Raw genomic sequence first — 17,747 nt, 5'->3', positions numbered from 1 at the left:
CACACGGGAATGTGGGATATCTCAGTTCACCCAGTGCTACTTCACCTGCCCCCTGGCAGCTGCTACATTGTTGAGCATCCTCTCTGCCCAGGCCTCCTGTCTCCACCCCTCCTACAGGTGTGGATGTATGTTTCTTTTTTAACTCCTCTGTCTTTTGTCAGACTTCCATACAGTTTGATTTTCTGTCTGTTCTGGATGGTTTTTTTTTTAAGACTTTATTTATTTTTAGAGAGAGGGGAAGGGAAGGATAAAGTGAGGGAGAGAAACATCAGTGTGTGGTTGCCTTTCTCGTGCCCCCTACTTGGGGACCTGGTTCACAACCCAGGCATGTGCCCTAACTGGGAATCGAACCAGCGATCCCTTGGTTCTCAGGCTGGCACTCAGTCTTCTGAGCTACACCAATCAGAGTGTGGTTGTTTTTTGTGTATAAATTGGTTGTTATCCTTCTTTTGGTTGTGTGAGTAAGTGAAACCTATCTACTTACGCCTGCATCTTGACCAGAAGTCCTGAACTACCATTTTTTTCTGTTTGATTTTTTCCCTTGAATTGAAATCTCATATTAGACTTTATTTTTGTATTACTGAAGAAGAGACCGTTGAAAAGTAAAAAGAATGCAGTGATTTTTCTGAGTTAGATGAATTATTATCATTGTGTTCTTCAGCCTGTTCTTATTTTCTGTTCTTACACACAACATTTAGGTGTGGTTGGGGTCACCACAGAACCCTGCACAAAAATCTCACCATGATGCCAGTCATCATCTTTATTTTCTATGGGTGAGTTTTGTGTTTTGGAAATTCAAAATGACTCAGATTGTTCCACTATGTAATTATTTGTGGAAAGAATTTGATCTAAAGTTTGTAGGTCATGACTTACATGAAAACAAAACAATCTAAAAAAATCAGATATATAAACACAGTTGGTGTAACATTTATAAATGTTTCAGCAATAGACGCTGCCATGTGTAGCCTAATATGTTGGGAAACTAAGAAAAATTCATTCCAGTTGCTGCTGTTTAAAAATGTTTCTGTATTTAAGAAAAAAGACAAAAGGTCAAAATATAAACACATGTTCTACATAAAAGTGAAGCCAAGAAGATATACTGTATACAGTTATTCCAGTATCCATTTGGCTAGGGACTGACATTGTTTAATTTACATTAGCTGTTCCAAGACAAAATAGTTCATGGTGGTGATATTAAGGGGATTTTTTTGGATTGAAAAAAAAGAGAGGAAAAAAGCTTCCATTTGTTTAAATACATTTCAGTTAGACCCCAAAAGCATCATTCTAAAAGGTTCTCCAAATTAAAACATGACTCAGCTCTTTCATTTCAGTTACTGTAGAAAGCTAATATTTGTTACATGATACTCTTTTTATTTAATAATTGTTAACATTTTAACTGCTTAAGTGTGAGACATTGAAAAAAGGCCACTTACAAAGTACGATGATTGGGTGTTCATGTTCTTGTGTGTTACGTGCCTCCCACAAACCTTGAAAAAATGAGGCTTACACATATTTAGCCCTAGCTAAAGGAAGTGGTATGGTCAGGGTTTAAACCTGACAGTCTTCATACAGGGCTCATCTCCTTAACCATGGTATGTATACTTCAGTTTCAGCAGTTCTTACAGGGTAACAGTTGAAAAGAACCACCTGTCAAAAAGTAAGCTACTTACTTTTCTTTCTTAAAATGTTGCAGTCTAGTCCAGCGTCTGTCTGTTTTATAGTTTGTTTTCTCTGTCTATTACACTCAAATTAGCACTTACAATAGTACTTTAGAAACTCAAGATATTGTTTATTTTTAGAAATAGCACCTCATATACTGAACTGTTTTAATTCTCAAAACTTTTTTGATTACATTATTGGCAAAATATATTTGAATATGCATTTCCAGTAGGTATTTATGAATTGTATACATGTACCAGTATATTAGCTTATTATGTAGATGATATAGCTTCCCAGAATATAGATATTGAAAATGAAAAATAATGGTAAACAAGTTCTGATTTTTTCTATGCTCTGAAGGGTTGCCTTATACTCTGCCTGGGGTGTGTGAACCTGTTCTGTAGATCCCAGCGCTAAACAACACAACACGACTCAGAACTCCATTCATACATAAGACAGCGTGGCTGATCGCCTGTGGCTTCCTGATTGGAGCTGTTGGGTTACAAAGGACCTGCCCACAGGCAGGGTTGTTGTGGGTGTGCATGCTCTTTTGAATGGATATTCATTAGGTGAGTTGTTTGACTCAACAGAAGTCCTATTTTTTTTTAAAGAAATAAAACCAGAACCATGGTAGGGAAGATCCAGGCCTTAAGTTTGTATTCCTTAGGTTTGTATACCAATATTCATGCAAATTCTGAGTATGGAAAAAAGAATTGTCATATTACAGGTTTTTAAGAACCACAAAACCGTGGAAATTCCAATTGGAATTAGAAGAAAAGCTAAGCTTAAAGAATTTTAAAGGAAATGCAGTTTCTGGAGCATCTCCAGAAAGAATGTCTCTGGAGATGACATCGGTTAGGAGGGAGACCTTTCATTATCTCCCCTTCTTTGTCTTTTGGAAAGATGTTTATCATATACTTGTGTTACTGATTAAATGAATTTTAACTGTAAAGAGACATGAAGAAAAGGCAGTTCTTTTATAAGTACTCATTAAGTAGTCATTAACACACAGTCTGTAGAGGCTCGTGACATGGTTCTTAACTGACGTGACCGAATATTGCTGGTCCTGACTGCCCAGTCCTCCTTCCTTACCTTGCTGCTGAACCCCACTCTTTCTTAAAGGCCGGCAGACATTGCGCCCTGCCAGAAATTTTCTGGCTGACATGAATGGCATCGATAGGACAAGGCGAATATGCCCTGTATCCGAGTGAGCTTTGCAGGTGTCGCGTGTCCCACCCCAGGCAGGCAGGAAAACGTGGGACTGGGCTCTCTTTCAGCTTTCTGGTGTGTCCTGCACTTTGCCCAGTAGGGGCTCCAATGTACCTCAGTTGAAAACTGTCTGATTAGTAGTAAATGTCTGTACAGGTGTATTTCTAAAGTGATTGAAACCCTCTTGTGATGTAAAATTTTAAAAGTCTACTAATCATTCTTTACATAACTGAGTTTTAAAAGGTTCACATGAAATGTAATAGCCTTAGCCTATTTTCAGTTTCACAGGTTTAGACTTCATTGTATTAAAAATGAGGCCGTATTATATATTGGCCTGATACCTGTTCAGTCTGCAGAATGCAAAGGACGTAGGTGTATAGGCTTACCTTGCTGTTCAGTAGTTCATATTCTGACCTAGGAGACATTCTGACCTACCTGAGTTTACCACGTTACCTCTTCTTACGTGAGCCTCATGCCAAATCTAAAACTTGCATATTGCCACGAACCTTCTTCCATCAGCCTGAGCGCAGGCTGCCTCCCTCCCTTTCTGAGTGACTCCTGCCCACCCCTCAAGGCTCACATGCTCTTTGGAGCCCCCCCGTTTTTCCTCCTTTCCTCTCACTGCAGCACAGGCTTCCCTTTAAGATTCAGATGAACACAGCTACCCACTTACCAACCACCTCTACTCGTGTGCCCTTCAGGAACCTCCAAATAATGTTGATATAAACAGAATGTGTTACCTTCTGCCTCAGTTGTTATTCTTTGCTGTTGTACACACTCATGTTGTTCTTTTTTGTGTGTGTCCAATAACATGTGTACACACTCATGTTGTTCTTTTTTGTGTGTGTCCATCACATTTGTTAAATGTGATCAGTTAGAGCCTGTGTCCTCTGCCTCATACTTCTTACACCTGGTTGTTTATGGAAAACAAACATTGCTTTTAGTTGCTGAAATTTTAAAAGTAGTGACAGGAAAAAAAGAGAAACAATGCACAGTTTTTAAAAAATGACTTCACTTTGGCATGGACTCTGGGTTTAAATCCTGGCTGTGCCATTTATAACGTCGAACCTTGAGCAAGTTACTTTATCATCTGTGCCTCAGTTTCTTCATCTGTGAAATGGGAATAACGATAGTATGTGCCTCAGGGTTGCTGTAAGAATTGAGTGAGTTAACACTGACATAGGGACTTCCGCCAAGATGGAGGCGTAGGTGGAAACACTGTGCCTTCTCCCACAACCAAGTTTGAATACAACAAAGGTTTGGAGAACAAAGACACAGCCAAAAAACAGAAAATTGAATTATACGGAAGTCCGACAACAACTAACCATTCAACCTAGACGGGTAAGAGGGGCGGAGCCAGCAGCGGAGCAGGGTTGGGCAGGACAGATCCCCCTACCCCAGGCGCCCAGGCATCCGGGGTAGTGTCGGGCAGACCCAGTGAGGGCTTGAGACGGCGGGAGTGAGAAGTGAGACAGACTGTGCAGTTCCTAGCAACGAACCCAGCAGTGGCTGACCTCGGTCGCACATTCGCAAGCAGTGGGACGAATTGCCAGGCCCATTCATGCGCAGAGGGACGAATCGCGAGGCCTGCGGTGGTGGCGGGAGGAAGCAAAGTGTGCCCGCCTTTGCTTTCCTTTGGCCCCACCCCCACATAATAGTGTCACAACCCAGCAACTGGGTCGCCCAGCCCTGGTGAACACCTAGGGCTCTGCTCCTCATACATAACAGGCACAAACAATCCAAAATATGGCTCAAGAAGAACTCAAAGCCCCAGAGCCATTAACTCTAAGTGACCAGGAAATAGCGAACCTCTCAGATGCACAATTCAAGACACTGGTAATCAGGATACTCACAGAACTGGTTGATTTTAGCCACAAATTAGAGGAACATATGAAGGCTAAACTAATTGAAATGAAGGGAAATGCACAGGAAACCAATAGTGATGGAAAGGAAACAGGGGTTCAAATCAAGGGGGTGGACCAAAAGGAAGAAAGAAATGCCCAAACAGGAAAAAGTGAAGTTACAAGAATTCAAAAAAATGAGGAGAGGATTAGGAAACTCCAGGACATCTTTAAACGTTCCAACATCTGAATTATAGGGGTACCAGAAGGGGAAGAAAAACAGCCGTGAGTGGAAAATTTATTTGAACAAATAATACAGGAGAACTTCCCCAGTCTGGCAAAGGAAATAGACTTCCAGGAAATCCAGGCAGCTCAGAGAGTCCCAAAGAAGTTGGGCCCAAGAAGGAACACACCAAGGCACATCATAATTACATTAGCCAAGATTCAAATGAAGGAGAGAATCCTAGAAGCAGCAAGAGATAAGGGGAGAGTTACCTACAAAGGAGTTCCTATCAGACTGTCAGTGGATTTCTCAAAAGAGACCTTACAGGCAAGAAGGAGCTGGAAAGAAGTATTCTAAGTCATGAAATCCAAAGACCTACAGCCAAGACTGCTCTATCCAGCAAAGCTTTCCTTTAGAATGGAAGGGCAGATAAAGTGCGTCTCAGATAAGATCAAATTCAAGGAGTTCATCATCACCAAGCCCTTATTATATGAAATGTTAAAGGGACTTAGAAAAAGAAGATGAAAAATATTAACAGTGAAAGGACAGCAAATTCACAGTTACTAATAACCACACCTAAAACAAAAGCAAACCAAGAGGACAGCTAGATCAGGAGTGGAACCATAGAAATGAAGAACACATGGAGGGTTAGCAACAAGGGAGTGGGAGGAGGAGAAGGGGGGAGAAGGTACAGAAAATAAGTAGCATAGACAGTAGGTAGAAAATAGATAGGGGGGAGGGCAAGAATAGTGGGGGAAATATAGAATCTAAAGAACTTGAGACACGTGGACATAAACTAAAGGGGGGAAAAGGTAGGGGAGGGGTGTGCAGGGTGGAGGGGAATGAAGGGGGAAATAGAACAATTATAATGGTATAATCAATAAAATATATTTTAAAATTGAAAAAACACTGACATATACTTATTATGAGTTAAAGAAAGAAGGGAGGGAGAGAGAGGGAAGGAAAGGAAGAGTAAGTTTTGAGAATATGACAGTTTCTAAAAATGAAGTTTGCTTGGAAATACAAGAAATGAGAGGTTGCTTTCAAGCCTGTGCAGTAGTAGTGAGTTTTTTAAAAAGCTGTTAATGAGCCCTGGGTGGCTCAGTTCATTGGAGCTTTGTCCTGTACACCAAAGGTTGTGGGTTCAATTTCTGGTCAGGGCACATGCCTGGGTTTCCAGTTCAGTTCTGGTTGGGGCGCATATGGGATTGATGTCTCCCTGTCTCTGTCTCTCTGTCTCTCTGTCTCTGTCTCTGTCTCTGTCTCTCTCTGTCTCTGTCTCTCTCTCTTCCAAATCAACAAACATATCATTGAGTATTGAAAAAAAAAGCTGTCAGCCCTGGCTGGTGTAGCTCAGTGGATTGAGCACAAGCCTGCGAACCAGAGGATCGCTGTTTGATTCCCAGTCAGGGCACATGCCTGGGTTGCAAGCCATTTCCCAGCAGGGGACGCACAAAAGGCAACCATACATTGATGTTTCTCTCCCTCTCTCCTTCCCCTCTAAAGATAAATAAATAAATACTAAAAGAAAAAAAGCTATCAATGAAAATATGAATATTATTTAGCTTGATTGGGGTGATGGTTTCACATTGTGTGCATATATCAAAATATCAAACTGTATAACTTAAATATATACAATTTTTATATGTCAAAGGTGATATTTAAAAAATGTGAACTAACCTGGTTGGGCTGCTGATAGTAGTGTTAGAGCATAGCAAGAAAAATATGAAGATAGCCTTTAGGTTTTTGAGTGGTTTCAAACTTAAAAAAAAAAAATGCTCCTTTAAATCTCAAGCCCTACTTTAATTGCATTTGAAATACAAGGCAAATAATTTGACTTCTAAAAATAAAGTTAAAACAACCCCCAAACAGTAGGATAAAGCTTTGCTTTGTTTCGTACCATCCCCTACCTTGAGAATTAACTGACAGCATAAATAAACTTATGTGTACAAACTTTTCAAGTTTATAGTTTTATTTAAGTTTTAGAAAATCATTTTAAACTACTGTAGGAAATAGAAGGTAGGAGTATTGAAAATCATCGCTTTATTTAAATGAGGCAGATGTTTATAGTAAAAACATTACTATGTGTCTGAAATAGAAATTAATTGGAAAAATGTAGTTGCATTAAATTGACAGCTTGTTGCCGTTTCCTCATGTCATAATATTTATGAAAGGAAGTGCAGGGTGGGACAGATTTATACCTGAGTTTTACATTAGAATGAGGTTTTATTCCAAAAACCTAATTATGTGCTTGCTCCACTATAAATTGCTAGCTTAATAGATTTTTAGAAGGAAAAAAAAAGTCATTCCTTTCAGATAACTGTATGGAGTCGTTCACAGGTCTTTGATTTCTTATTTGACTGTCATTAACAACAGTTTAACAGCTAAGTAACAACTGGACATTTGGTTCTGAATAATTCCTTAAAATAATTTCCTTACAATTCCTTTTAAAAAAAGGATTTTAGTGTTTGAATTTTAGTATTCACTTGTAAAAAGGATGTTTTGTAAAAAATATCTCAGGAACACATTTAGCATTAAAGGAGTACAAAGTTTCAGTTAATGCAAGACGAGTGAGTTCTGGAGATCTAATGCACAGCACAAGAGAGTGGCAGTTACCAGTACTGTGTTATGTACTTAAATTTTCCTGAGAGGTATATCTTAAAGCTTCATACACACACACACACACACACACACACACAAAATGGTAGCTATGTGGAGTGTTGAGTTATTTAGCTTGATTGTGGTGATGGTTTCACATTGTGTGCATATATCAAAATATCAAATTGTATACCTTAAATATGTACAATTTTTATATGTCAAAGGTGATATTTAAAAAATGAGAACTAACCTGGTTGGGCTGCTGATAGTAGTGTTAGAGCATAGCAAGAAATTTTATTTGCCAAAACCAACTAGCACAGAACATTTTCTATTTTTTTAAAATGTGGGGTATTTCTGCCCTGGCTGGTGTGGCTCAGTGTATTGAGAGCCAGCCTGCAAACCAAAGGGTGACCTGTTCGATTCCTGGTCTAGGGCACGTGCCTGGGTGTGGGCCAGGTCCCAGGTGAGGGGCACATGGGAGGCAACCACACATTGGTGTTTCTCTCCCTCTTTCTCCCTCTCTTCCCTTCTATCTAAAAAAGTAAATAAATAAAAATCTTTAAAATGTGAGATATTTCCAATACACACAGAAAGGAACAGAGACTAAATAAAGAACACTCACATAAACCATCTTCTAGCTAATTTTAACATTTTAACCCTTGAGGTCTTTTTCTTTTAAGAAAATATCTCGTGCGGTAGGAGTCCCCTCTCTTACCCCATTCTCTTACATTTCTTCTCCATCAGTAACTGCCACTGTGGTCAGTGTGGTGTTGCTATTTCCAGTGCATGTGCTTGTACTGGAACTACACAGTCATCTAATTTTATCCAAAGATTAGAAACGTTATTTTGCATACTTCCAAAGTTTTTTAGTTGTACCACTTACAGAAGTTTCATTTATATACATTTTCATCTTTCTACTTGTTTTTGAGAACATTGTAATGATGTTACATTGATTCATGAAACCCTAGTTCAGTAATTTTAAACTGCTGTGTAATAGAGCCTTGTATAAATAGATGCTTTGTACATTCTTCAATAAGCATTTGGATTGTTTCCAATTTGTTGTTACTAGAGTGCTGTAGTAAACATTGTGTGTGTTATACAGATGTATTGATGTTGTAAAGGTAGATTTCAAAGTGTTATGTGGGGACCCTTGGGGGATCCCCACACAGGTGTCGGGGTAAACCCCTATTACATTAATTTCCCATTAGCGTTATTCATTCAGCTTTTGTTGAACCTAATGTTTTATATCAGGCGGTGTTCTAGGCCCTGGGGGTACAGTCGTGAAGCAGACAGACAAGGAAGGACCCTGCCCTCAAAGAGCTTATAGTCTAAGGAACGGGAGGAAACACAATGAGGGTAATACCCTAGGTACCTTTGGAAGCGCTGATGGCAATGAAGAAAATGAGACTGGATGATGTGACTGAAAGGAACGAGAGGGTCTGCTTCCAACTGAGCGTTCAGGGAAGGACTTCTCAAGGAGGGACCTTGAGCTGAGACTGGAATAGCAGGGGCACCTTCATCCTGTGAAGCTGTGGGGTTGGGTTTTCGGGAACTGTACTTCTATGATTAGGTCAACCATAATCACACCCCCTGATTGTTTACCCAGTTGTTCTTCATTTCAGAGTCCTATATTTTTTCTTAATTCCCCTGTTTAGGGTTTGTTTTTTGCTGTGACTTTATGGTTGTGAGACAATTTGAACTCAAGCTTTGGGCTTTCCTGCTATTCTTTTAATTTATTCTATAGTGCTCACTGTTAGAAACAGGACAGTAGTCTCCACAAATCTTCCCTTTGCACGTATTTGACCTTGTAGGTTTAAAAGAGACTCTACCAGTATATGTAGAGGCAGAGATAGAATTTCTGTGGTTTCGACAACAGGCATCCTCTGTTCTACTCCTCTCCTGAACCACAGTGTAATGTCAGAGCCTTCCTCTCGGATCTGTTACTGCACCAACTGTGTCATTCAGCTTAGCTACCTTGCAACTCTTCTAGCCGTAGCTGTGTTGTTCTTTTTCATTCCTAAGAGGCCATTTTTGCTAAAGTTCCCATGAATTAAAAGGTGGAGAACCAAGTTCATAAGCAAAAGTAAGTACGAGTGTTTTTTCCCCTTATATAGTAGTTATATGTTATTACTGTGATATTTTAAAATATCAGTTATATTTTGAGGACTTACTTTGGTTCATGAATAGAAAGAATAAATATATGTCTCTTTGTAGTGGCCTTGAAAGTTGGCACTTGCTAAAAGCTCAGGTGTGTGTATGTCACCTCACTCTGCCCTGTGGCCGTGCTTCATTATGTGTAGGTGGGGTGGACTCCAGATCATGTGCTGTCGAATCAGAAAGGAAAAGAAAATTGGTCCTCCAAATGCCTGCTTCTCAAACAGTTCCCATGACGTCTGATCAGAAGTACGTGGAGGGTACATGGCTGGTGATGTGTCGTCTTAGGGGCGAGACTGGGAAGCTTTGGAGAGCGTCTTTCCAGCTGTGGTTCGGTCCTAGTGCCCCAGAGCCCCCCAGAGGCTCCCAGTGTCTGGGAACGAACTCAAAGGATCCCGGGACAGTGGCGAGTAGAGTGTCTCTAAGTAGAATGGAAAAGTGGTCAAAGCTCATCATCTTTGACCAGAAATACAGACCACAAGTGATTGTTTTCAATATCAGGAGTGAAATGTATAAAAAGTTTGAAAACTGTGTTAGGTTTTTTAGCAAAATATTTCATGCTTTTGGGGGGATTTTTGCTTTTTTGCTATTGATCTTTTTAAAAAGTTCATTCTTCCTTGGTTCAAGAGTGAGCTGTACTGTTGTTTTAATTTTTGAAGTATGGGCATAAGAGCTAATTAGTTTATTCTGAGCTAAGTATTTGCTCTGCTAAAAACAATGAGTTAACATGGTTTCAATTTATGTAATTTCTAGTACCTTTTATGTAGACAGTTATCAGATTCAGAAAGTGTTCATTGCTGGAAAAGGAGACTAATAGGATGCTCATTATTTTACTGACTCCAAGACTATTGTGTACATCTCACTTCAGGGCATAGGATCACTTTTCTGCACAGAGTCCATGTAACTAATGTGGCTTCAGTACAGGCAGGCTGTGCATGTGCATATGTGTTCAGTGGTCCCAGGTCGTGACTCTAGGCTGTTTTGTTAACTTGGAGCCTCTTTCCCAGAATTTGCCGTGTGCAGCACTCCACCCTGGTGTTCCTGCTTGAAGACCAAACTCACAGGTTCATGCTTTCAGTTGACTGCTTTTGTTTTTACAGAATTTGAATTTTTAGTTTTGTACGGAATTTCTCTTCACCTAACTTTTTTGGTGAGGTAGCTGTTTATGTGGTGTAAACTGTTGCAATCACTGAATCTGAAAATACAACAAGCATTCGTCAGACTCTTCAGAGCCCGGGATTCTGTTCAGTTTCAGCGTGGAGCCACCTGTATTCCATAAAGCAGTGAAATAAGTGGGACAAGGAGCTCACTCTGTTGACCTCCCAGAGTTTATTGATTCGTGCCGCAGGTAATTACTTGGGCCTCTGCTCTGCCAGGCACTTAGGCATTGGGCACAAAGAAGCAGGAGGGATAGCAGGTCCTGCTGGCACCACTGGATGGAGTCACAGGTTGGGAGGCTTTAGGGGTAAGAGGCTCATTCAGTCCACCTCAAGTCATGGAGGATTTTTCTTATAAGAAGATTTCAGGGTTACAGTTACCCTTCTGGGTCTCCTGGGAGGAGAGGAATTAAGACCAATCTAGTGGAATATGGTTTGGAAACTGAGGGGATTTCTGGTTTGACAAGAATGGAGATATTCATAGGACGTAGGACTCTCAGTCTTCCACTGCAATGGCGTTTGGAAGAAAGTCAAAGCTATGTAAATAATTCTGCATTTTTCTTGAAGATTCACTAAGATCTTAGGTTGTATCTCTTTAAACTGTTAGCAATTTAGTGTATTCTTAAGTTGTGTTTCATGTTTCTCCAGAAATATAATGCATTTCCTGTATTTTTCCTTCTACATTTTCCTAGTTGCTATTATTGATTTTGCGTTTTTGGGTGGGGGGGAATGTGAGTACATTCACAGAATATTTATAGATCAGTAACTCTAAAGGTAAAAACTTTATTTAACTTGTCACATTTTAAAACATCATTTTTTAAAATTTATTTATTTATTTATCTTTAGAGGGGAAGGGAAGGAGAGAAGGAGAGAAATATCAATGTATGGTTGCCTCTCATGCATCCCCTGCTGGGAACTAGCCTGTAGGGAACAGGCTTGCAACCCAGGCATGTGCCCTGACTGGGAATCGAACTGCGATCGTGTGGTTCGCAGGCCCGTGCTCAATCCACTGAGCTACACCAGCCAGGTCATCTGTTAACTTTTTTTGGTGAATTTGCACTGCTGCTTGCTTTGTGTGTTGAAAATGGTAATATTAAAATTGGTAACAGTAGCTCACTATAAATAAACACCAGTCTCTTACATTTGAATAGGAATGTATAGTTTAGAGGCACTTTCAAAGATGTTTATGTTTTCTCTTCATAACCTCCCCCCTCCACCCCCCCCACCGCCCTAAAGAAGGCAGGAAGGTCTTACTTTTTATAAGTTGAGAATTTAAGTCAAAGTTACATGATTCGTCCAAGGTTTCACAGAAGGCAACGGGGCCAGGAGCCTCAGCCTCCTGAGTCTGGGTGGCACCGCGCTGGGTCTCAGCCTGGATCCCCAGTGGCCGGGAATCCTCACCTTCCTCCTGTTTTCTCCCCTGGCCTGGGGTTCCCGAGAGAGAACACCAGGCTACTCTGCCCAGACGTACATTGCTTTATTTCCTGCAAGGCACTATGTCACCCTTGGTAATTAGACTAAAAAAAATCTAGAAAAATCGTGAAGGTTACTATTAACTTGCCAAAAGTTTGTTCAGGAAAGGTGTGTTTCACCCCTGCAAGTGGGTGTGGAGGGACATGGATTGAGGGACTGGGTTTTTGGTAATTGTTGTTGACACCTAGTGTTCACCTTGGCTACTGCGAGCCACTAGCCAATGGCAACTTTCTTCTTAACTGCCTAGTCCTGGGCCCATGTACTGTTGGGAAGTGGAAATCATAGTCATATAACCTATCTGCCCACAATTTAAAAATTGACAGCCTTTCTAACAAAAATGTACAGGAGAAATGAAGAAAGCCATTTATAGTAAGTAAAATATGTTTTGGTAGGGATGTCCATCAGCATGTACATGAGAAGGCATAATGTGGTCAGGTTTTCCATGTGAAGTCACTGAGAATGTGAACTGGCACTGCAGCTGTGACATGACTTTTTGAAATAATGAAGGTCTTTTATTAAAATTCTGAACAAAACAAAATACAACCCTGCCCCAAATTCCTTTGATTTATGTGGTAGTTGTGTTGTGGAAAATTTGGTGTATATTAAAACTGTATAAAATAATTATGTTTACATAAAGCAGTTCTCAGATGGTTATAAACTGACTTTTTTGCACCATGAATGTCCAGTTGGATATCTGAAAGGACCACAGGACAAAAATTGTGGGATTCAGGACAGTTCTTTGTAGTACAGGACTGCCCTGTGTGTCGTCTGCCAAATGCCAAGGGTGTCTTCTAAATTAAGGTCACAATGAAAAAAATTGCCCCACAAATTCAGAATACACCTTCTAGGTGGCAGTGCGACTTGTGCCGAAAATCTCTGCCCTGAGCACTACAGAGACACAGAAACCCAAGGGACCCCGAGAGGACGTCTCAAACCAGAAGCTCATAGTGCTGTGATGTCACTGTCTAGAGAGGCAGCAGAGGAAGTCTGCTCCGTTTTTTCCTATGTGCCTGCCTTCATCTTGCCTTTATCAGCCTGCAGGGGACTACCCTGCGTTCCTGTGGTGGAAGCTTTTTGCATCCCCTCCATTTCCTGTCCTTGGAGCTCTCTGGGGAAGCTTTCTTTAAGACCAGCTTCTGAAGCAAATGTGAAAAATGGTTTTGAAAGTATCCAAGAAAACTAATGGAAGTGTAAATATATGTACCCTACAGTTTACCCAATTAAAGGCTTTTTTGTACATAATTTGTGACTTGGCAAATATATTGCTAAATTATTTTGGTATATAAATTATGAGAATTTTATCTCTTGATGGATACAATTTTGCTATACAGTATTTTGATAATTGGATTTGTGAGTTACTTCACAAAGTTAATCTTTAAAACCAACGCAAATCAATAAGGAGGGAAATACTTACCTATTATTGTGATTTCAGGAATCAATATTTTGCTTTCTGTTCTTTGTGAGGCAGCCTTTTGGTGATAGATGTACATCAGTTCAGATTCTCCATCTGCCATAGGGTGGCTGTGTGAGGTAAAGCAAATTCATCAGTATCTCTGAGCCTTGTTGTAAATTGTCCTCATCAGTAATATAGTGATACTGATATTTAATAGCATGGTTGCAAGGACTCACTTAGAACATCTGATGCAGTTTTCTCCTAGTGCTTGCTACTGTGTGTTCATACTTTTCAGGCAATATAGAATAGGGCTGATAAAAATTGTAAGTCTTTTTTTTTTTTTTTTGCCCTGGCTGGTGTAGCTCAGTGGATTGAGTGCAGGCCTGCGAACCAAACAATCGTGGTTTGATTCCCAATCAAGGCACATGCCTGGGTTGCAGGCCAGTTCCCAGCAGGGGACGCATGAGAGGCAACCGTACATTGATATTTCTCTCCCTCTCTCCTTCCCTTTCCCTCTAAAGATAAATAAATAAAATCTTTAAAAAAATTTTAAGTCTTTTTTACTTGACCTATTTCTATAATGTCATAATTACTGTTTTGAAAATACTGAAATATTAAAAAGTATTACAATAGGCTCATGACATTCTGCCACTAAATATACTGTATAGTACATGCTGTCATTTCTGTAAATAATATGGACAACAGATTTACCTGGTTCTCTCAAGAAATGAAGTTTTTAAAAACCTCGCTTCTTGAGATAACTAAAACCAAAACCAGGAAGAAATAGTGGGCTGAACTGAGTCTGGGGAGTGGGCCCATGACAGGCTTCCAAGTTGAGTGGTACACTCACACCAGCCTGAAATTGCAGCCTTCACTATATAGATTTGTATGTCATTGACCTTCAGGTCACACAAAAATTGCAAAGCCATATAGCTTATGTCTGAGAATATCGAGGCTACATTGTTCTTCACCTAATAATGATTTTAGCGTACGTGGGTGTTTTAAATTTTGTTTCCTAATATTTGCCATTGTAAAAATGATGCTGCTGAATAGTTACATACATACATTGCTTTTTTCTTTCTCTAGTGATATTTCTTTTTTAGTTATTATTTGTTGATTTTTTTAGAGAGAGAAAGATAGAGACATCAGTTTATTGTTGCACTTATTTATGTCCTCATTGGTTGCTTCTTGTGTGTGCCCTGATTAGAGATTGAACCTTCAACCTCGATATGTTGGGATGACGCTCTAACCAACTGAGTTACCTAGCCAGGGTCTAGTGGTGTTTCTTTAGGATAAATCTCTAAAAGTAAAAGTAGAATTACTCTATTAAAGGACACAAACCTTAATGACACTTGATGTAATCACCAAATTATTTATAAAAATAGTCTATAGATTTACACTGTCTTCAGGTAAGTAGGTTCAGCTGTCTCTAGCTAGAGAATTTTTTATTTAAAGTGTTTTGGGGGACACTAATTTTTAAACAAGTAAAATATTTTAATTTGTATTTCTTTGGTTAGTAGTAAATTTTAGCATTTACTTTTCATATGTTTGTGGTATTTCCTCTTGATCATTCATTCACTCATTTTTTTCATGTTTAACTTACAGGATCACTTAACTATTTTGGGGTTTTTTTTTTTTTTTCAGAACTTTGGCTAAATTAGACTTTTATCTAATCATATTCTGCTTTTTTTCTTTCAGCTCCGGTAATAAACCGATTCACGAGGCGTGCCTCAGGTAACTCTATGTTAATGGATTTTGCTTGTTAATGGTGACATTTTTAAAATGATACCAGTATTGGAGAATAAGGTATGAAGAGAATAATTGCTCCAGAGAAGTGGTTTTCCATTTATGGGTAGCTGCAGGCACACTGGTGTGCCGCAAGAGTTTTTAAAACATGCAGTACCTGAATACTTTGTCAGGGCACTGCCTTTTCCCCCTTAGACTGTCAAATGAAAAACCGGCAACAGCCAGCACAACAATAGCCGTTCATTGTGAATGAATCAAAATTTCACCTATTTTTTTTGTCAGAACAGCAAAGATTATACTTCTTGGTATGCTGCAGAATTTTAGTAGTTTATGTGTGCCATGAGATAAAAAAGGTTGAAAATTGCTGCTATAGATTGAGAATTTATTTGTCATTTTCCCGGGAAAACACAACCCCCGATATAGTTAAGAATAGGAAGTAATTGGAAATAGTCTCTGACTATTTCTGACTATAGTCTCTGACTATTTAAGTTGAGCCAATTGGCTAAACCTAAAATTACACTGTGCAGTAAGGCTGATATCCCTTTTAAATAGAGACTGTCACCCCAATTTGTTTACTCTTACTCTCAGTTAGTTATTAGTATATGCATGATTGACAAGCCACAGTTTAGAAGCAGTATTTAGAAGGTTGGGCAAAGGGTAAAGGACACAAGAAGCAGTGATGGGTGAGAGTTTTTAATAAGGGACAGGAAAACTTAAAATGCAGATGCCATGAGAACTTGTCATTGTGTGGCCCTTTAGAATTGGAGCAGATTGCTTTACATGTGTTAATACCCCTGTGGTTGTTGCTGTCTTCAAGACACCACCGTAACCTCCTACGTATTCACAGTGATTGCAGATTAGGTTTGCTACCTGCATTGGTGGAAGGACAGGACACAGCTGGGAGGTTCTATCCAGAATGGTTGAAGCAAAGTCAGTTGGGGTGTTTAAATGGGTAAACTGTTATTTGAAAAACTCACCTCTGTGGAATACTCTGAAGGCAGAGGACAAAGGATGTCTTACTATGTTTGGTTTGAGAAAATTACTCCTTCTTTTAAATATAGCTAGATTTTTTTTTGTTGAAAAACACAAGATAAATATTTCACACAGATCATCTTTGATGTTTATATAATGCAAGTAAGTAATTTATTTCATGAAATTACTTTATTTCCATCTGTGCTATATTCCTAACGGTGTTGTAAGGTTGAGTTTTATTTTTAATTAGTCAGCCATTACTGATGAAATTGACTCTAATGTAGTGACCAAGTCTGTAAGGAGAAAAACAAGGATTAGAAAAACGTGCTGTATTGGGATGCTGTTTATTTTACCCTTCTAATTTTTTGTAATCTCAAGGCATTTTTATTTTAAATGTTTAAAATAAAAAGTAAATTGTAATAACTTGTGGAATGAGAGATTATGTTCATGTTAGTAAGTCATGTCAGTAAGTTTTATCCCAAAGTAGAGCTATGTAGAATGATTGTAGTCTAGTTTGGTATATAGTCTTTATGAACAGTGGTGGAAACAGAAGAGGAATAGAGAATCAATAGGGTGATATCTTGTTTTTGTGATTTAAAATTCTTTCCATAGGTACATAGTTAAGAATTTTAGAGTAAATTATTTACTTTTCTGTCTAAAACTGTATGACATGAGATTTGTTTCTGGGCAAGTTTCATTAGTATTTATTTTACCTTATATATATCATCAATTGGTGAGTTGGGGCTCCAGTTATGTAGGTTACTTTTTTAAAGATTTTATTTATTTTTAGAGAGAGGGGAAGGGAGGGAGTAAGACGGGAAAGGAACATTCATGTGAGGGAAACATCGATTGATGGCCTCTCATACACACCCCATCTGCGGACTGAACCTGCCCTGCGTTTGCCCTGCTCTGGAATGGAACCAACCACCTTTCACTTTGCAGGATGATGCCCGTTCAACAAAGCCACACCACTGGGGGTGTGGGTTACTTTTGAAACACTGTTATTTGAGTGCCCCTTCACCACTAATCCTGTGAGCAGTGTATCTCCGCAGGGCTTTGCTGAAAATGGAGGGAAGGTGGAGTATTAGCAGAGAAATGCACATTAAAGTAATACCGCATCTACTCCTAAAATGACAGGACATAGGAAATGTCAGTGAACATCATAATAAGCAATTCAATTTAAAGAAAAATGATAAAGTGATACAAAGTTCAAGAATCATGTTTTTAAAATATATACCTTAAAAGGAATAAAAATTGTTAATCTAACATTCTGAAACCATGATGAGAATAAGTTGTGACTTTGAATATAGGAAGGAAAAGAG

The 17,747-nt window shown here is 39.2% G+C and overlaps 1 protein-coding gene across 1 annotated transcript in view; it reads left to right on the top strand.

Moving 5' to 3' along the window:
• Positions 1-17,747, top strand: part of PRKAR2B (protein kinase cAMP-dependent type II regulatory subunit beta) — a 110,460-nt gene that overhangs the window by 10,184 nt on the left and 82,529 nt on the right. Inside the window, exon 2 of the mRNA XM_037065869.1 lies at positions 15,406-15,441. Within this exon, the coding sequence (XP_036921764.1) occupies positions 15,406-15,441 (36 nt within the window). The remainder of the gene's footprint in view (positions 1-15,405; positions 15,442-17,747) is intronic.

The sequence above is a fragment of the Sturnira hondurensis genome, unplaced genomic scaffold, assembly GCF_014824575.4.
Source record: "Sturnira hondurensis isolate 20B ecotype Veracruz unplaced genomic scaffold, ASM1482457v3 Scaffold0016273, whole genome shotgun sequence".
Lineage (NCBI taxonomy): Eukaryota > Metazoa > Chordata > Mammalia > Chiroptera > Phyllostomidae > Sturnira > Sturnira hondurensis.
Note: the sequence above shows the minus strand (reverse complement) of the source record. Positions and strands in the feature narration are given on the sequence as shown.